At 35.7% G+C, this 22,179-nt stretch overlaps 1 protein-coding gene and 1 non-coding gene across 3 annotated transcripts in view; both read left to right on the forward strand.

The window, feature by feature from the left end:
* LOC145681464 (uncharacterized) overlaps positions 1-11,862 on the forward strand; it is a 99,897-nt gene extending 88,035 nt beyond the window's left edge. For both annotated transcript variants that reach the window (XM_081753104.1, XM_081753103.1), the window contains exon 2: positions 11,364-11,862. In XM_081753104.1, coding sequence (XP_081609230.1) covers positions 11,364-11,744 — 381 coding nt within the window. In that variant the 3' untranslated portion in view covers positions 11,745-11,862. The remainder of the gene's footprint in view (positions 1-11,363) is intronic.
* A 4,899-nt stretch (positions 11,863-16,761) lies between these two features.
* On the forward strand, positions 16,762-16,834 carry TRNAA-AGC (transfer RNA alanine (anticodon AGC)). Its single transcript has one exon. It is a non-coding gene; the product is annotated as a tRNA-Ala (tRNA).
* The last annotated feature ends 5,345 nt before the right edge of the window (positions 16,835-22,179 follow it).

The raw sequence follows: 22,179 nt of genomic DNA on the forward strand, positions 1-22,179 counted from the left end.
ACTCTTTGAATTAAGTGAATATTAGCTGATTTTTTTGACAACGCACTGGCAACCCTGCCCAGGATCGTCGAGTGACCGTTTCTTGGCGATGGGGTGGGGAACCTGCCAATCAACTCTGAATTCCTCAGCCTCGCATTAAAGCTAGCTCCCTATAATAGTTGGATTTCATATTTAATAGACTCTGAATTGGAAGATGGGGGAGGTCTGTTGAATTAGCAGCAAAACACTATACACTGGTCTCAGTGAATAATAATAATAATAATAATAATAATAATAATAATAATAATAATAATAATAATAATAATAATAATAATAATAATAATAATAATAATAATAATAATAATAATTTAGTAGTAGTAGTAATAATAAAACCTACCCTCTGTTTCATGTAATATGTAATGCAGACACAAAAGCAATATCACTCTATCGAGTCAAGATAGAATTCACCTCAAACTTTAAAGCAGATGAACAAAAGAAATTCATGGAACATTAAGGCTATGGCTATACGAGGATGCGTTTCCGAAACGTTATCCCCCGCAGCGAACGCGATCTAGGTTGCTACTCGGTAATTTTACTTTCGCCAGAGTTTTAAATAATACTGTGAGTCAGTCAGGGTTTCCACATCTTTCCCAGGAAGGGTAGAATCAGAATGACCTACTTCAGTTGGTTTCTTGTGAGAAGACATGTAAGTTTTGCTAAATATCTCCTTGCCTGGAAACACGTCTTCCCTTTTGTTCGTTTCTTTAGACATCTTTTACTGAGTACGAAACAGCAGGCGGTCTATTTCTCCGAAACGCTCGAGCCGACGTATTTTGCGCGTTTTTATTGTTTTCGCGTTTACAGCCCATTGTGATTAGCCATCCATATTTAAATACATAGTCAGCATATTTTAAGCGTACACATGAGTCATAAAAACGCGTTGTTAACGTATCGAGTAACCACGCACTTAAGAATCCCCTGGAAGATAGCAGTACAGACAAAAGACAAACAAATGCCTGGCTAATGAAAACTGAAATATTTTCTGAAACAGTACGATTTGAAATATCCATCCAGGACAGGGTAATAGCAACCCGAAACTACTTTTAAAACATGTGAAAGCAAGAAATACCGGATGAAAAATACAGAAAATGTGGATACACATCAGGAACAATTCAATATATCATAGACACATGCCGCATAACGCCTATTACGGAATATCTACAAAGACCAATAACGTTTCATAAAGGCATTTATCCGTTTCTGGAGCATTACATGGAGCTAATCACCGATACCAAATCATACTACAAATACCAGCCGAAACTAATACTTGAAAACAATAAACACCGACTATATTGGGATCGAGAAATTAGAACTAATGTAACGGTACCTGCAAACGAACCTGACATTTCTATTGTCAATAAAATGGGCCAAAAAATGACCCTGATAGAAGTAAAGTGCCACTGACATATGGCATATGTACAATATTTACGCAAAAAGAAGGAAATATAAAGACTTAGCAAACGAAATAAAAAATACATAAAGAGATGTCAAAAAGCTACAGTAAAACCAATCACTATCTCAGATACATATATTGTTCCTAAAAGTACTGTGACACAGTTGAAACAAACAAATAAATCATCTTTAAACAAACCTACAGAAATAATTAATTCTGGATATACATCGTATGGTCAGGAGGTTCTTTGAAGAGAACTCATCCAATAATCTGTAGTTGCTAGAGACGGTCGTCAAACTAATAAGATAAAACCGGTTTAAACGAAATAGTAATAAGTGGCCCCCACTTAGCTTAGTCGCTAACGCTCTTGCATTCGATAGGGGCACTCAGTCCAAAAAGAGTTAAAAAGCTTTTTCAGTCCAGCCATCCTGAATGAGGCTTTCCTTGGTTTTCATCATTCACATCAGGCAAATGCCGGGATGATACCTAACTTACAGGTCCCAGGCCACTTCCTTCCTTCCCTTTCCCCGGATAGTGTGCTCGCCGAGGGACGTCAGTCCTCAAACATGACGGGCTAACATGGCCAGAGGTGCCGAAAGCCCAGAAATCAAAATCCTAACTAACTCCCCAAATAATAATAATAACAAGTGAGTTTCGTTTCACAGTATGAAACTACGATAGAGTTCCAAACTATGGGAAGCGAATGCTCGAACTTGAAGTAGTACATTTATAAGTACGGTTGCAATAGATTAAGATCAAATGTGGAACCTGATCCTCAGACCCTGAATACATATCAAGAATCCACTACTCGCTATGCCTTACTGTTTTTGTTGTATAGCGATAAAGGTTGAAACCGAAAATCGTTCATTTGAATCTCTTTCAGTTTAGATAGGTGGTTGAAGGAAAATATAAAACCTACTCTTAGAAATCTGAATCAATTGAAAAAAAAAAAAAACTGCATCTCGATATGTCTTGCTTTTGTGTTTTGTTTCTGTGTTTTTGCTCTATACGGAAATCAGTATTAAAACCGAAAGTAGTAGTAAATTTAAACCATTTCCGGTTTTCATAAGGTATTGCGGGTTGTAATATTGTATACTCTTGAGACCCTGAATTGATTGCAAGAAAAACCGTTTGACGCTATCTAATATACCATTTTGTACTATAGCGATAAATGTTGAAATTGAAAATGGACCACTTCCGGTTTGAATAAATAGTTAACGGAGAAGATGGAGCATATTCTTGGGGACAATGAATATTAAATTTAAACCACTTCCGGTTTTAGTAAAGTATCCGAGATACTGTCTTACTTTGCCTTGAGACGCTAAACCGTTTGCATAAAAAAGCGACTCTCGCTATAGTACGTTACAGTTTTCGTTCTATGGCGATAAACGTTGAAACTGGAAATGACTAATTTGAACCATTTCCAGTTTGGATAGAGAGTTAATTGAAGGAGATAAAATCTATTCTTGGGACACTAAATCGATTGCAAAAAACCGCATCTCGATATCTCTTGTTGTTTTTGCTCTGATACGATACCTATCGGCAGACGGAAGGACGGACAAAGCAGTTCTACTGTATAATACTTCCGACACTTATGTATAGCATACCAGTTTGGAAGTACACTATGAAATTCATCAAACAATTTTTTTAAATTTCATTGATGAATTGCGAGTTCTTGTTGTTTCACAGTACTATATAATTTCAGTTTAGAAATTTGATACAAACTTAGGTGGAGCACAAGACAGTAATTACAAGGTAACTTTTTTTTCGCATTTTTTTTCCGCATTCCTTTGAGGAAATTTTTTATTTTATAAGGAAAGAAAGGGGAAAAAACGTGAAAAACAGTACAAGGAGGCAATAGACAATGAACAAATTTACGTATGTGGAGAGGAAAAAGACAATAATTATACAAGAATGAAAAGAAAAAAAAAGATAAAATAAGTCTTTGCATGATTCCTACCTATATATGAGAGCACTGTGTTGTGTATATATAATTCACGAAACGTCCTTCTTTACAATGGGCCTCTGTTTTCACTTTTTCACACATGGCCTGGCGAAATTATCTACTTTCATTTGCAATTTCACATTCCTTCGTGCTCTGTCTTAAGCAGCATTATAAAAATAATGGGTTCCCTTTTGTCATGCCGCGCACCGTCTCGCCTCTACTATCCTTCTAACACTTTACATGGAGTGAGCGAAATGTACGGTGACAGTAAATGCCCTTCAGCTCATTAAAGACAGAACAATAGCCGCTAGTAGTTACATATAACCGTGCTATGCAACCCTAATTAACAACTTATTATTGCATTAGATAATCGCAGCGGAGAAAATATTGCAGTGACACTTAATTGCCTAGCCTTTTAGGTTCTATGGAATCTTTTGGACACAGATTTTTATTACTCAGATGCTTAGCAGATCCGAGGGCAAAGGGAGTTCGTTCATATGTTTGGGCGTAAACAGTGGTCAAAGTGAGACGGTCAAAGTGCGGTGGTATGCCAAATCGCCTCTAGTTTTCCAGTGATAAAGGCATACCGTCTGTTTTTTCAATGATTAAAACATACCGTGACTAGATAAATCCATTTTTATACACAGTAATTGACGAATATCTTTGCATGTAAAAAGATTTTATTTCTTATATTATCCAGAAATAATTTTTAAGTTGACAACACCGACATTTTTGTTATCTTTTTTCCCACCTTTTGTTTTTAAAATGGGGTGTTTTTAAAATAAATTCACCAAGTTTATATTATGATGTGCCATATTGAATTGTTTCTTTGTTATGTATGTGTGTGTCTTCTTGCCTAAATGCATAAGTCCATGTCTTGAGCATGGGCAGATTGAAAGGCGGAAATTTTGGCACCGGAAATTTTGGCACCAGTAGTTTTGACACGGTAATTTTGGCACCAAGAAACGAAGCAAACGGAAATTTTGGTACCATTTATAATAGAAGTACAGAAAATGTGAGAAAATACTCTGAATATAATAGATATTTAAATTTACATGTTATTAACTAGAACTGCTCCAGCGCGACGAATGTACAGTCAGCGACAAAATTTCTTTCTCTTCTGTAAAATTGGGGCCGCGGTGGCTCAGTGGTAGAGCGTTCACCTCTGGTGCTTGGGGTCCCGGGTTCGATCCCAGCCCCCGCCAAGTGAACTTTGTGGTGGACAAACACCGTGTGCGTGGGTTTTCTCGGGGTTCTCCCGTTTCCTCCCACTTTCTTCATTCCACCATTTCATTCATTACTCATCATCATCGTCTCCTTTAGCCTAACCGGCATCACCATGGGACGTAAAACTCAAAGATTTCATTTCATTTTTTTTCTTCTGTAAAATTTATTTTGCTTATAACTTTGGAATTGATGGACTGATTTGAGTAGTTTTCTGAAATTTACCGAAAATTATATCTGCTTTAAGTTGCTGAATATTGCACTCAAATCTCTCCGTCCATTCGAGAGATATTCGCGGAAGAAATTTTAACATAGGAAAATAACTTTTGTTACTGACAGTATAGACACCGGTAAAGATGCTATTGGCAGTTTCATTATATATTCAAAGCAAGTTAAAATTCCCCTCTAATGGGTTTGTATTTTACTTTCAAGTGCAAACAGTAAAAGCTAATTGGAACCATGGAAATTGAAGTACAGAGAAAGAAAATTAGAAAATACTCTGGATATAATAGATGTTAATGTACCAATTTATTTTGCAGAGGAGATTACACCGAGATTCTTTCCATCGAAACTTCCGGCTCCCCTCTCACGCATATCCTAAAGCCTCATTAAAAGTTTAAGATTGAAATTGAAACAAATCCCTGAACGTGATTGGCTTGTCACACGGCGGTGCTGAAATCCGATTGGCCGGTCAACGGATGTTGTCGAAAAGTGAAATTTCCTTCGAATCAGCTGTTATTGTTTGCACTTGAAAGTAAAAATACAAACCCATTAGGGGATAATTTTGACTTGCTTTGAATATCTAATGAAGCTGCCAATATTATCTTTTACTGGTGTTTCATTATTCGTGCCTGTGGTACATTCGTCCCTGGTTTCATTATTCGTGCTGATACAGTTCTAGTCATTAACATGTGAACGTAAATATCTATTATATCCCGAGTATTTTCTATTTTTTTTCTCTGTACTTCAATTTCCATGGTTCGAATCAGCTGTTACTGTTTGCACTTGAAAGTAGAATACAAACCCAGTGCAGTGAACATAGTGCAGTCTTCAGCAACTCAAAGAAGATACAGTTTTCCATAAATTACAGAAAACTTCTCAAATCAGTCCATCAATTCCAAAGTTATAGGCAAATAAATTTTACAGAAGAGAAATAAATTTTGTCGCTGACTGTACATTCGTTACTGGTTTGATTCGTCGCGCTGGAACAGTCCTAGTTAATAACATGTGATTTAAATATCTATTACATTCAGAGTATTTTCTCACATTTTCTATACTTCAATTATAAATGGTGCCAAAATTTCCGTTTGCTTCGTTTCTTGATGCCAAAATTACCGGTGCCAAAATTACCGTGTCTAAACTACAGGTGCCAAAATTTCCGGTGCCAAAATTACCGCCGCCAAAATTTCCGGTGACACAGTAGGGGTTGTCTACTGTGGAGGCGGACTTTTCGAGGGTTTGCAATACCTTACAGTCGAGTGGGGGGACCAAAAGTTTTTCTGCAGGAAATTATTAATATCCTCATTCGGTTTTTGAGCATTCTCTATAATACAACATAAGGGGATTTTTTTTAAAATTTTGTTCAGAAAGTTGTTGGCGGGGGATCAATGTCTCTCCATATCTCCCCCTTCTGTTTCTACAGAGAAGCTCTCCAATGGTTTTCAGTCATTATGTAAATAGAAATGCAATCTTTTAGGCAACATACCCTCAAGCCAGTATGTCTACTCAAAATCGTAATAAAGCATACCGCCTCTGTTTTTTTTTTTCACTTCGAACACTTGGTATAACTGATTTTTGCATAGTACTTTACATCTTAGAGTTGAGAGAGTCTGTTAGGTTCAGTCTGTAGTCCAACGGTACTCTATATGAAATGAAGTCCTACGATTATGTCCTGTTAGGCTAAGGGATACGATGATTAAGGCAAGTAAGTGATGATAGATTAGTTGGTGGAATGAAAATGTGTGAGGAAACGGGAGAAATCCGAGAAAACGCATGAACGCCATGTTGTTCACCACAAACTTAATTAGCCGGGATCGAACCAAGGACCCCATGCACCAGAGGTAAGCACTGTACCTCTGAGTTACTATTCCAACGATATTCTAGGGCAGTGGTTCTCAACCTTTTTTGACTGACGACACACTTAACTGGACGTCCAGAACACCGCTACACACTCGTTTGATATTATTATTATTATTATTATTATTATTATTATTATTATTATTATTATTATTATTATTATTATTATTATTATTATTATTATTATTATTATTATCTATTATAATAGTGAAACCAATTAGCTTTTGTAATGACTGTATATAGCACTGAGCTTTATTGCTGCCACTAGAGGTGTTGACTGGTACAGTCCGTCTCAATTTTAACTAATTATTGTTCAATTCTTCATTATTTTCAAATTCTAAAGTTTCGCTACACACCTTAGGGGGCTGGGTGACACACCAGTGTTTCGCAACACATTGCTTGAGAACTACTGTTCTAGGGAAGGATCTGATCATTCCTGCCCCCTTCCAGTTACGGTCAAGCTCAGATTTTCTGGGATTTTTTTTATTTTTTTATTTTTTATTTATTTATTTATTTTTTTTTTTTAGACACACGTATGTTCAAGTAATAAGCAGTGAAAAAATCGTAAACTTATTTCATTACTTACAACCAAAAAAGAATTTCCAACTCATCGTTTCTTCGACAGAAGGCTTTCTTTTTTTAAGCCGCTCTGTTATTGGTTGGTATATTGTATGCACTGGAGTTTAGCAGCCCTTTCGGCACTAAGATTGAAAAAAGATTAGAACCTCAGGAGCTCCTGCTGGTAATCAAACCCGAGATTCCCGCGCTGTGCTATGTTGTCGTGGAAGTTTATATCTTCACTGACGAAGATTTCTTACATCGTGGCATGGTGCGTCGTGGTAGGAAGAATGCATTTAAATCATTTCTTATTTCCAAACATTCAAGCAAGTATTTTGTCAGAAGCAGCGTTTCATTGTGCTAATCTGCCTGTTGCGGTATTTTCATTTTTCTTTTCATGAAAGTTCCAGGTACTTTTGTCTTCTACTGACCACCATTTTTACAGTTTCTTGATATACGACGAGTGGTTACGTGTTAATTTTGTAATCAATTTTCAATTTTCAGAGCTGTTAAAATACACTTCGTGCCAATTTCGTTCAATGCATTTGTTTTCATGCTCGTTTAGAAGAATCGCGGGTCCATAGTATTTCCTAAAAAGTAGCTCTCTTCTGGCTACTTAGAAGTATACAGTGGCAAATCTAGGCCTTGACCGGGGGACCTAAGCCACATCCAGTGTTTTGAGTGACAAAAATAATTCAAGCTATTATTTATATAGTTTTGGAAGTTTATAGTAACTTTTATTCTTTATTCGACACTTTTAGAATAACGTTAGTAGTAGTGAGTTGTATATTTATATTCAACATTTTATTTCCCCGACAATTTCTAACTTGAATATTAATTACAATTTTTGGCCATATAAAGTATAATATCTTGTGACTAATCTGTTTAGCCACCGTACCTGTAAATGCATATAATTTATTAATTGCTAATTCATACTTTATGTCGAACTGTAACAGGTGAAAGGAATTATTCATTTTTTAAAAAAAAAAATCCTAGTCCCTGTTAACGAAGCCCCTAAGCGGATTTCACATTAAAATGATTCACGTAAACTCAGGATGTACTTATCATGATCTGGGTTCTGACTGCAACCCCCCTCCCCCCACACACAGTTTTTACCTTCTAGATTCGCTACTAGAAGTATGTCATTGAAATTTTAGAAGGATGATAAAATAATTTAAACATTTTAAAAAATAATTATATTTGTATTTGAAAAATTATACAAGAACAATACGTTTTACTCAAGAACTTTCACAGAAAGGGAGACTAAGTTATTACTAGGAATTGATTTATTCGGAGGGAAACATGACAAAAGTGAATTTGGGAAATGCGTCATGAACCAAACCAAGCGGGGTGGTCAACCCTTAGCAAGTTTCCAGAAACCTCACAAAATTAAATCCTCCATACTTATTCTAGGATAAGAGGATAACCAAATAATAAATTTTAAAGTAATTCTTGGTAGGGCCTATCATGGTTCATAGCTCCATAATGGTCCACGTGATCGAGTCCATATCATTTCACCAATTCTTCCGCAAAGCTCTCCACCGATGTAAGCAGAGTTTAACGGGGAAATTGCCTCCCTGTATGGTTAAAAAAAAAAAAAAAAAAAAAAAAGTAGTAAACGATTACAATTGAGGAATAGTATTAACTCCCACATCCAAACGAAAAGTGTGCCTGAAGACCCAAGTGTATGAAAAGGTATCCAATAAACCTGCCAGTAATGGTACGGTTAGTGCTATTAAAATTATTCGATTTTTTTTCTGTTATTCAAATCTTCGAACATTCGAATATTAGTTTCTAATATCAAATAATTATTAATGATTCAAACGGTTATTGTCGTTACTCGAATAATAAATTATCTGAGTTTTAGAAACACTAGGTGATTATGCTACTCTAGGCTTAGAATGGAATTTCATTCTTCTTTTGTAACATATCTTTTGGGTCCCTCTGAATCTTGACAAACGATCACTCTTCTCAATAAAGTTTCTTTATCTTTTTGTGCTATAAGACACTGGGCTGGATACAACTTTTCCTCACGAAATAATTTTGTTTACGTGTAATCTAGGAATACTGTAATAATGTAGGAATACCACCCCCTCTCCCACATGACAGGAAAACCAATTTCCCTCCCTTGCTACAAAATTCTTTTATTTACCTTGATACTATATTTAGCATAAGCACTGACAATTAGGATGCGTGCATAATATATGACAGCTGTTTTGAAAAATGTATGTTATTCATATTTCCCCTGCTGATAAAGCTTCCCTAATTCCCTCTACAAAAAGCCCTAGGGGGCAGAGACAGAATACAGGTGCTCCGTATTCAACAGAAAGAAAACTAAGTGGAAATTTAGAAAGAGGAAGGAAGATGATGGGTTTTGTATTGTGACCTTGTGCAAGCAGGTGTTGTATTGCTCGAGTGAAGGTGAAGGGCAAACTGAGCTACCTGATTCAGCAATGTTTCGACGACTTCACATATGTAACAACACACGCCGATGCGAATAAATACAAGTCAAGCAAGCATGTGACTGTGTGTGTATGTGTGTGTGATTGCACTGAAAAATAAGAACAACGAAACAATAACAAACCAGCTGTGTGTTTTGAGTCACCGACATTCCTGTTTATATATTCTGCATTCATTAGAAAAGGCGGTAGATCAACTGGTTTTTCAACATACTATCTTGAGTTGAGATACCAAACAAACAAAAAAGGTTTTAGCCACGTAGATATTTGTTTGAAGTTTACATTAATTACTTGCAGATACCAAATGTTTTGTCGAGAGCACGATTTGTCTGCTTTGCTTAAATCAATGTTACGTAAAAGATTTAAAATAGCATAATTGCCCTCATTCCATCACGCATAGGCTTGCATTTGAAGGCAGCGAACAATAATTATACTACCCAGAACCACCAAGTACTTACGGCATCAAGAGAAGGGACACCACAGAAATTTCCCATAGCCAAATTTACCGTGGTCCATGTCCATGATGCATATGATGCAGTACTGCAAAATAATACAATAATTATATTACAGGACCTTTATAACAAGAGCACTCGTAGAGTGCAGACCTAGTGATATAAAATATCTCGGTATTTATTTCAGCAAGTAAATATTTACCCAAAATTGACATTTTTGCTTCAAAGTTATGAATATTTGTACTTCTTCCTTGCTTGTTTGTAACACCTCCAACAGGAACACTAATTACCAACAAACATAATGTTGAGGTCCTTAGTGGCTAAACGGTTAGCGTACGTGCCTTTGGCGTGAGAGACCCGCGTTCGATTCCCAGCGGGAGCTCATGTGGTTCGGATTCCACGTTAATCAGTAGGTCCCGTCTTATATACAGTAGCCTCGCTGCTGAAGAAGGCATTAAACTCAAATCAACATTTTTTCATAGTAATTTTAGATTGAATTTGAAACATAGCTATTAAGTAACATAGTACTGATTGCCTACTTTCCAACATTCTTCATAATATGTTTTTTTTTTTTTCCACTAACTGTTTTACCCCTAATGGAAAATAACTAGCCAACCTACCCTCTTAACCCTGCGTCCATTTAACTACTCGCTATAGGATTCCAATAGAAAACCGAACCAACATTTGAGTAGTTTACAAACATATGCATATACAGATTGATATCAAGAGTATCATTAGGGAGGGCAGGGGCAATTTCCCCCCTGAGTTTTTGAAATACTTATATTTTAATTGATTATGTACAAATATACTAATTAAGCATGTGGTACTCTTATATAGGGCGGATAATCTTGCTCCTCCCCCTCCCCAAAACAAACTGTCAAATGATCCTGCTGTTTGATATAGACCTACTTACTGATATATAAAAATTTTTAAAGAACGCTTGTGCGTGAAGTTATACAACATTGCGTAACGCGGTTTGTTTTTGAAGCCTGCAAAGCTTCGTGAAAAAGAATATAGAAAAGGTAGGGAAGACACCAAAATGATGATCTCAATTATCAATGTTACGCTATACTCTAGTAATAATTTCTAAACACGTTTCACTTGTAAAATTTAAACGTAAGATTAGATTTTTCTTCTTTTGTACGTGTAGTGCGTACAGAATCAACAGACTTGGAATTAGTCGAAATAATGATTGTTTTGTTTCTTGCTTTTGGCAGGTGGCAGCACCTCCACTTTGTCAATGTCAATGCCAAGTCTTCCGAGAAGAACACGAAGAAGCTCCCTTCCCTATGCGATTTGAATCACAGAATAACAACTTGAGGCAAGAAGTGGGCGAGGAATGGATCATATTATATGATGGTAGTCGAAAATGCTCCACCTTCCAACCCTCCTTCAAATTAGAGGCTCTTCTCGTGTTCTTTCGGGAAGGACCACCCAAGTTGAAGAATCGTGTATTGATGAACACAAGAGGGTATATCAAGGAGTCTTCAAGGATCCGCCATAAAGACATTTACACTTGTTCTCACATCGATGAAAGAAGACAAGAATACTATATACCTTTGTTACTCGTTCTTATCTTGCTTATATTCCAGCAGTGAATCTGTAAGTGTGGTACTGTATATACAATGATAACATACATAGCGATATAAATTAATATCAAATCAATACAAGAACAGAATTTTATTATTACTATGAATACTCAGCACTTAAGCAGATGTGTGCGATTTTTTTTTTTTTTTTTTTTTTTTTACAAGCAAAATGTAAAAGTAATTTCTTCGTTTATCACCATTAATTTCTCGTAGTTTTATAATCATTGTTTCAGTAAAAATCTGTCCAATTGAGAAACTTGTTCTCGATCTTTCAGCATCGGTCATTTTTATCAATTTTTACATTGAATTTACTATGATTCAAAATGATTGTTAATAACATTGCTTAGTGATATAGGTGACCGAGACTTAGGACCAAAAATGAAAGGAGTATCTCAACTAAATCGAGACGTCTGGTATCTTTATCTAAACAGGATTTCTCAGTCTGTGGTACGCAAGTTGCAGTTGTAGGTACTTCCGATCTTTGGTAGTATGATACCTGAAAAAAAAAAAAAAAAAAAACGGAGTCCAGATTTAAGAAGAAAACGAGGATAGTATGCTTTCTGTTGGGAACACCATGACAAGATCCTGGAAACACCATTATTTCCTGTGGTGACATCGCCACAGAAAGTAAGGATGTTTCACCCAGTATTACGATTGACACTACCGTCTTGTTATGGTGTTCCCAACAGAAAACATATTGTCCTCGTTTTCTACTAAAACCTGGACTTTGCTTGTTTTTCAGTGATAACAATTAGTATGCTTTGGTGGTACGCCAGTGCAAAAGGTTGATAATACCTGATCTAAAATATTAACTGGCTATATAAATTCAGATCCTTTGAATTTAACTCCAAACAGTCATACTGTTAAATGCACAAGATATACCATACATTTTATGTTGAAGAGCACTTGGTTTGGCATGATGGGCTTCTTTGTGCTATTTCATGCAAGGAACAAAGTAATGACTTTTCCATGGAACACGTTGAAACCAAAATAAAAGAAAACATCGCCACAACATCGAAAGAAAACAAGATGAGCAGCCATGAATCACACACACTCAAGATTGAACACTTATTCTCCTTATTGGCCAACCAGACTGGATTGGCCGTCGTCTTAACAAGATCCTATTATAGAAAACTTTGAGAAGAACGTCGCGCGCGCACAGCATTCCAAAAGAGGGTAGATACGTTTTATATAGATGGTTATAGAAGGTGTTGCCTTCTTGCTTTGCTTTTTTGGATCGTTCCAATATAGAAAAAAAAAAGGAAAGAAAGAGATAAAAAGGGATGGAAATTGAATCATGAAGAAAGAGGAGGGAAGAAAAGAAAGGTCAAAGAAACTTGAAGTAGCAATCAACAAGCATCGCGTCGCATCGCTTCTTTCGTCGTACCATAAGTACTGTTTCGTAAACGAGAAAAGTTTTAACCTAGGACGGACGGAAGTATCTGCTCCTTAGAGATCTTTCGTACATATATATATATATATATATATATATATATATATATATATATATGAACAAGAAAACCAAACGCATATGGTTGTTATCAGGGCAAATCTTCCCGCTCTTTTCTTTACTCCTTTTATCCCCTCAGTGCTTTTGTCTGTAACTTTCCTCTGAGTTGAAAGATATTATACTAATGGAAGAAACTGGGAAGGAAACTTTCTATAGTAAAATGAGAAGACTCGACATACACACACACAAAAAAAAATCTCTCTCAATCTCTCTCTCTGTTTAGTCTTTAGTTCGTAAATTTTAGTTTGTTTATTTTTTTAATTAGGGTGCATTGATTGAACATCCTTCAAGACTTCTCAAAGACAGACATAGGCAACGCCGTGAGTTTGCTCTGAACTAAGCTGAAGATTTAAGATGTAAGTGGACCCAGGAACTCGCCCTCTGTTAGTCTGCTTGGTAGTCTCACACATACAGATAAAAAAAAAAAAAAAAAAGTTAAAACTAGGGCAGACTTACTTACGTAACGACACTTCTTGATACTTAGGCTAAGACACCAATTTACACCAGAATCATTAGCATTAAACAAAAATAATGGGAAGATAAAGTATATCGGCCAGGGCCTCATTTGAAAGTACCATTCCCTAATGTGTATGGTCGAACTGACAGAATATCATAAAAAGCTTAGTCAGAATAATTGACAATGGGTTTGAGCCAGAGATCTTCCAGATTGAGAAGTAAGAAAGCTAAGGCATCCAGTGATTGTGATATTTCGGGATAGATTTACTGTTTAAAATTCAACATCCTTTTTCAGTAGCTAGACTATTAATTTACAAGACGGGCCTTACTCTGTGTTTCAAGTGGAATCTGAACTACTCGATTAGTGGAATGTGATACATACCCCCAACTGACAATCGAACTGGGGATAACAACACACATAACAAACGTATGTGTTATTCACTTGAATATATGGTAGAATGAAATGAAATGAAACTTATAGTTTTAAATCCCACATTTGTGCCAAAGGAGACAGATAATTACTCAAAGTGAATGATTATGAAAGAATTGGCGAATGTATTGGAAATGGGAGAACTCCGAGAAAACACACCACAAACTCATGTCGAAGAGGAAGACAAGCGCTCTACCACTGAGCTACAGTGCTCCAAACATTTGGAAGAAGTTTTTCAGCAGAATTTTATGGAACTAATTCTATTAATTACAACTCGTGTTCCCTACGAAAACGGAACAAAAGATGAGATGAGAAGTAATTTTTAAATTCGATAAGAGACGTGGAAATTCCTCGAATCTCGTGAGCAACACTAGTATGATCGTATCTTAGACCACAAACACTGTTTTTAGTGTTTCATGATTCATAGAAGTATGAAAGCTGTAAATTGTTAAAGTGATTGCACCGACATAATGAAGAACATTTGTTAACGGTTAAAGATATGCAAATCTTACACAATAGCTAAACTTCAATAATAAGTAAGGTTTAAATGTTATTATATCACACCCTTCGAGGATTTCTCGTGACGCTGAAGAGTTCTGATGAAATTGAGAAATAAAACAAGGCATGAATTTTGTACATCAATTTACAAAACGCGGAGAGAAAATTTCGAGACGAGAAAAGCTTTCTGATAAAGAGGTCTTCGAGAATCGAGACGAGACGAGAAAACCTCATTTCTTGTCTCGTCTCGTCTCGTCTCATCTCGTGTGTAATATTAATTACACTAATTACTAAAGTGCTGTATTTGAGCCTATCAGTATTATTATACTGCTCCTGGTAAACATAATCTCTATTGTTTAGTCTGAATACAGAGAATTGTTTTGCTAAAGTGGCTGTTACGTTTCCAAGGAATTTAGTCCCCAAGGTGACCGTGGAAAAAAATAGCCTTCCGGAAACAGAACGTTTTCCTTAGATACAAAACAATATTTGCATTCAGTTAGTTCCTTCAAACATTTAATCTTGCTGACGTAACTGCGTTTGGTATCTTTCACGAGTGCTTTGACATGTAAAGAAGGAAGAAAAATATCTCAGATATTCATATATACATATAATGGTTGCATTGCGTATTAACTTGGCTGTCATTGTGTACATATATGCACTTGGAGTACCTGAGTTGTGCCATACGAAAGATCCTGTTACACCTCAAACAATGCCAAAATACATACTTGTCTCTCCTTTAAAAAAAGAAAAACAAAACACTCGCGGTTGCAGCTGAATATTTGGCAATATTCCAATGCAATTTACTGTGTTGTGTATTCACAGTACCCGGCTATTATGTCATAGCACACTGCAGGATGTTTAACACAAACCAAGTTTTTTTTTTTTTTTTTTAATTAGATTGAAAGAATGAATTTTTACGTGTAGTGGGTAGCGTAAAATTTTGTTTTACCACCTGCATCAGCTGCTACCAAATTTTGAAATGGGCTGGGCCAGCGATATGGTTTTCACTTTAAGCCGGCACCCAAGTAAAACTTTAGTAACGAACCAAAATTATTCTTAATAGCCTACTGATTAGCAAAATGTTTCTGGGGAACTCTAAATTGTAACCCAAGCGGAAATATCATAATCAGGAACGAGAACTCAGCTAACCAATCTGCAAGATGTTAGCTTTACAGGATAGCGTTAGCCTCGGCCAAGACAACTTCAATTACCCTTAGTTTGATGATTCCTTCCAGCAACGAGGCTATATGAGACGTGGACCTACATCTTAAAGTGGGATTCGAGCTCTTGAGTTCCTGGCGGGAATCGAATCCGAGCCTCTCATGACAAAGACGCGAGCGCTAAGCGCTTAGCCACGAGTGAACTCCTGAATTAGCCTTAACAATGCTGTAATGTTATGTTATTTTGTTGTTATGTGTCTATGTAGTTTTATAGGAACGGTTACTCTCTCTGTGCCAGTAATAATTTCAGGGTTTACCCAGAGGAAAGTTTCCCTCGTGGAGCTACAAAATTCCAGCCCCAATGGCCATATCTTGGGTGATTTTCGATCTGAATTACCAGTATTGTTGCATACCCTTTCTATGGAAATTTCGCCTCCCACTCGTTCTGAAATTATCACCGCTTGGACTATTTACAAATACAGTATAGACCCCTAACATTTTAATTCTAACTCTAAGGATAATAATAATAATAATAATAATAATAATAATAATAATAATAATAATAATAATAATAATAATAATAATAATAATAGATTCTTGAAAGTGAACAAAATGTTAACGTTTCACTCTTATGCCCTGTAGGCAAACCAAAGGAAACGGATGAGTAAACAAAGTGAATGAGTATGATGGAGTTGGTGAAATGAAAATATGAGGAAACGGGAGAATAGTGAGACAACCCCACGAAGACGATATTATTATTATTATTATTATTATTATTATTATTTTGTATAGTTTCATACAATACCTTTCCCTCCAAGATGTTTCTTTGGTTACCTTATCACGCAAAGCCAGGTGTTCTTTCCACAGCACTCTCAACCGACATTTTTGGACAGATGCCATTAGCAATACTGCTATTCAGTAGACAAGTGAAGAACAGCAAATGGGGTAGTAGGAAAACACAAGAACAGCGACGGGGGCGTAGCTCAGATGGTAGAGCGCTCGCTTAGCATGCGAGAGGTACCGGGATCGATACCCGGCGCCTCCAAAAACTTTTTTTTAAATTTTCATCGTGTGTTTCTAAAGTAGGGATATTTATTGCATGGTTACGTCATTATACTTTTTAAACTTACAAATTATACTATGCACAAGTGTCGGAAGTCGTATAGAACGATTGCGTCCGTCCGTCTGTCTGTCTGTTGATGGGTATTAGAGCAAAAATAGTGAGTGATATCGAAGAAGCGATTCTTTGAAATTGATTCAACGTCCCAGTCAGTAGGTATTATTTCCTCCCTTAACCATTTATCCAAATCGTAAGTAATAGTAATAAACCGTCTTTCTTTTGAACGCTAATCACCGTAGAGCAAAAACGGTAATTGATAATGATAGAAACTTTATTTTTTAATCGATTCAACTTGTCAAGAAAGGATACCATCTTCAACTATATTACTCTACTAAAATTAGAAGTTGTAAAAATGTTACCATTACCTTCGGTTTTACCGTTTTATCGTCATACAACCCAAATGGTAACATGTAACGACAATCAATTTCTTAGAATTGATTCAAAGATGTCAAGGAAATATACCATTTCCAGCAGTATTACTCTACCAGAAACGAAAGTGACACAAATCTACTATCACCATACTTCTGATCACCATATAACATAAATAAATTGGTAACAAATAGCAAAAAGTTTTTTTTTTTTTTTTTTTTTTTTTAATCGATACAGCATCTCACGAAAGAAACCATCTCTACTGACAAACTCTACCAAAACTGAAAGTTTGTTGAAATTGACCAAAACCTACGGCATCAATATTGATTTACTTAAAGCAGAAACGGTAAGATATCGAGCAGAAGGATTTTTTTTTTTAAATCGAGTCAGCGATTCAAATACAAGTTCCATCTTCCATTAATCCTATGTTGAAATAGAAAGTGGTAGAGAAATCAACCATCTCCGGTTTCAACATTGATAGCCATAGAACAAAAACTATAACAGCGACATTTATTATTATTATTATTATTATTATTATTATTATTATTATTATTATTATTATTATTATTATTATTATTATTATTATTATTATTATTATTATTATTATTATTAATGAATTCAATGTCTCAAGAAAGGATACTACCTTCACCAATATTACTCTATTAAAATCAGAAGTGGTTAAAAATGTACTAGTACACCGGTTTGAACGTTGATCGGCATAAAACCGAAATGGTAATATATACTGACAAGAATATTTCTGAATTGATTCAGCATGTCGAGGACTCTAACCATAATACTCTGCTAAAACCGAAGATACTTAGTAATTTACTAATACTTGTACTTCCAGTTTCGTAAAGATGAGCCGGAATTCGTGTCGCGCCACAACATACAAGAGAATGATATAATTGAACGAATGATGTTAGCTTCTCTCTGGAAGATGGAATGAAGTTGCTCTGGACCTCATGGAGATAATGTAAGCCCTGGTAGAACATGAGGTCTATATATAATATAAGAACAGTCTTACTGTTATTAATCTATTCTATTTTCCTCAAAATATTAAATCGTCCGTAGTATTTCTTTTAGTGTACAAAATCATATTTTTTTTTGTTTTGTTTTTAGCATGACACATCGTTGTTTATTATTTTTAAAAAGTGGAACTTTTTTTTAAAAAAAAGAAACAGGACCTGCTTGCGAAGTATTATGTATACAAAAATATCCCCTAGTAGTGTTGAAAGTGTTCATGTGTTTATAAACAAAACAGGGGCTAAATAAGGGTGAAGCTCTGCTTTGAGATTAAACAAGAATCCAACCCTTCTTCCAAGACAGGGTTTCGCTCACAGGCAAGGCGCCATAATTTACACAAACAACATATTTGGATTTGAAATAATCACTTCTTCATGAAAGATCTACCGTTTACCCAAAATTATTGTATCCTGAGTGAAATATATGAGGCAGATAGGACTTAGAAGTAAAGCGCTTTTTTTTTTTTTTCTGTAGGTTGGTGGAAGAAGAGTTTCGCTTTTTTTATTTTTTTTTATTGCGAACATTGGTTCAATATTTTACCCTTTCTATGTTGTATGCATAGGCAATGATCCAAGTATTTAGGTAGGGATACATTTCTTGTTTTGAATTGCTTTACTTTGAAGTGCAACAGTGGTTCAGCTTCAGTGTTAAACAGGCATTCTTCCACAAAATTTTGTCCGGAGGGGCAAAATCAAAATATGAGGGGGCTACTCCGGGACAATATTTTGGTATCTCAGATAGATTGATAGTATCTGATGAAGCCAAAGTGGATAATTCCCGAAACTCTTACACGGCAAGTAGTTTAAATTAGATTTAAGAGTCTTCATCCCGACGAAATTAAAATACCGCTAATTTTACAGTAATTATGTGATATCTTCAAACAGATAAAAGATAATTGAAATATGAAATAAGAGCGCCCTAGACAATATTTTTTTGCGTGAGGTACCGTCATCACAAGTCACCTACTGGCTTTCCGTTTTCAGCTGTTTAGAAACGCGAAAATAAATGCCGATTTTCAAAACGGCTCCAAATCGAAAGCAGATAAGTGAGTCGTGATAACGGTTTCTCATGTAAAATAATATTGTCTAGGGCGCTCGTGTTCCACATTTCGATTATCTTTTATCTATTTGAAGATATCACATAATTACTGTAAAATTAGCGGTATTTTAATTTCGCCGGGATGAAGACTCTTAAGCCTGTTAAAAGCAAAGCTTGTACAGTGGAGAATATTATAGTTGGTATATTAGCAATAGCAATTTAATTTTTCTATGCTTCGGGTTGAACAACTTCAGGAAAGTAAAACTACCCCTCCAAAATTAAGCCTAAAAGAAACAGTGGTTTTAAAGTACTTGCCGCTTGTAAAAGGCCACTAGTTCAATCGTAAGTGACGGGTTTCTTTCAGTTTCTTCTGTTTTCTTTAACTTTTTTGATCATACAAATTGTTTCATCATTTATCATTTGCCTCCTTTAGCCTACAGCCATTATCGCAGGATATTAAAGTTCAGTAATTGTTAAGGAAATACAATGTGTATATATAAAAAGAATATTGAGTCCTATAGTAGGCCTATTTTGTTATGATTGTTATTATTTAACGACACTGAATATTTATTTACAAACCGAAGCTAGTAGTTTCCATAATAAGAATATTACTATTATTGTATTGTACTTTGAAATAGCTCTGAGATTACCATACATACGAGGCGCATCCAGAAAGCAACTTTTCCACTCGTCTCATAGCTAGGAAACCGTATGTTGCGTGAAATGACTGCATGCACGTGAGAGAGTAAGGTGCTAGCATGGTGCATGCGCCAGCGGAACTTCTTTAGTGCTCTCCTCAGTAGCGTTGTGGCAGTGGTTGAAGACGGATCTATTGCAGCTCCCGACGCGTGTGAAGTGCAAGCTTAGTGATAAAGTCTATGAATGTACAGGGAAATCCATCATCAGAACAACATGTGTTGGATGTTTAGTGCTGGTATTGTCCTGCTGCACGATAATGTCCGCCCACATACACAGATCGTTAGACAATAAATCTCCTGCAACAGTTCGGATGGGACATTTTTGGATCATCCACCGTATAGCCCGGACGTCGCTCGGAGCGATAACCATCTGTTCTTACACCTCAAATGATTTCTGTCAGGTCAGCATCAGCATTTTCAGAATGACGGAAAGGCTGAGGAAGTTGTCACACAGTGGTTCCAATCTCACGCGGCCGAGTTCTATGACACAAGTACAGACAAATTGGTCCCATGGTATGACAAATATCTGAATTCTGGTGGTGAATATGTTGAAAAATGGCTAAGCACATTCCGTATCTGGTACGATAAATGTTTCCGTTCAATTGTGTTTTCTTTCTGTTCAAGGTTTTTGAGAAAGTTATTTGCTGATTGCGCCTCGTATATATATATATATATATATATATATATATATATATATATATATATATATATATATATATATATATGCTCATTTTAATAAAAATGAAGTAAAAGAATGAACAGGCAGATGTAAAAGTTTTACAATAAATTATCGCATTCCTACGTATGGGATTTGATGTTCGAAGTGACCAACTCTACATAAAAAACCTGTTCGTGGACACAGTATAAGCATCAATTAGCATTCCAATCTTTTCAATATACAAAAAGAAATACTTTAAAAGTTGTCGGACATGTTTTACTTGGTACTTTTTTGTTATTATTATTATTATTATGTTGTATGATTGTGAAACATGCGTGCTCTTCAATATAAATGTTTTAACATTGATGAGCAAGTACACCTGCTTTGTGAATAAGAATGCCTATACAGTTGGAGGAGTGCGTGCCACCGCCCAAGTAATGAGGAAATACTTTTCTCTTATGAGTAGAATGAATTAAACTGAGAGCACCGCACTTTTGTAAATGTTTTATTTATCTTTTAAGTAACTTTTTTTTTTATTTATTCTCTTGTTTTTCTTTTAGTTCTTGTTTAAGTCACACTTTCTTCTTCCGAAGTGTTGCAGAGTGATCAGAAATGCAATAGTAAGTGCCGCTGAAGTTGAATAGCAAAAGATGCAATTATTTATGTGAGTAATGACACATGAAAAAAAAGTAACTCTAGCAGCAGCAAACACGAAATATTTTTTGATGTTTGGGTTTATTCCTTTTTCTATTTTTACCGTGTTCTTTTTTTTCGTGTCTTTTTATTATTATTTTAGTACCTTAGTTTCACTAGCTTTTACAGGGTATCACATAAATGTGTCATATTTTGGAAACAGATTTCTCAAATCAAAATATGGACCTGTGTTCAAAAATTGATAGTTTCGGAATTACAGGGTACCGAAAAGTGAAATAAGTGAACTTTAAAAGTTCATAGCTCCACTACTATAGGACCTATCATAGTCGGATCAAGACATCACTGAGGAACTGGTATGTGAGCTATCCAAATATCCATGCTTAAGAATGCTCCAGTACTTACACACCAATTTTTTTTAGAGAAGTAGGTGGAGCATGATAAAGTACTTCCAAACAGCCTCTCTAAAATGATTATGCAAGTACCAGAGGTTCTGAAAGATAGATATTTGGATAGTTCACATACCAGTTCCTCAGTGATGTCTTGACCCGACTACGATAGGTCCCATAGTACTGGAACTAGGGACTTTTAAAGTTCACTTATTTCACGTATTCGGCACCCTATAACTTCGAAACTATCCATTTTTGAGCATAGCTGCACATGAACTTTCTTGTTTCTTATTTTGATGTAAGGAATCTGTTCCCAAATTTTTTGTGACGCATTTATGTAACACCCTGTACATGGACCGCTGGAATGTTAAGTGGGTAATTCCAAAGTAGAAATTTTTCAATATCTCTTGAAAATATTCATATTTCTTTTACGGTTCCTATTAA

This window comes from Thermobia domestica, chromosome 3, assembly GCF_964235325.1.
Source record: "Thermobia domestica chromosome 3, izTheDome1.hap1.1, whole genome shotgun sequence".
In the NCBI taxonomy this organism is placed as follows: domain Eukaryota; kingdom Metazoa; phylum Arthropoda; class Insecta; order Zygentoma; family Lepismatidae; genus Thermobia; species Thermobia domestica.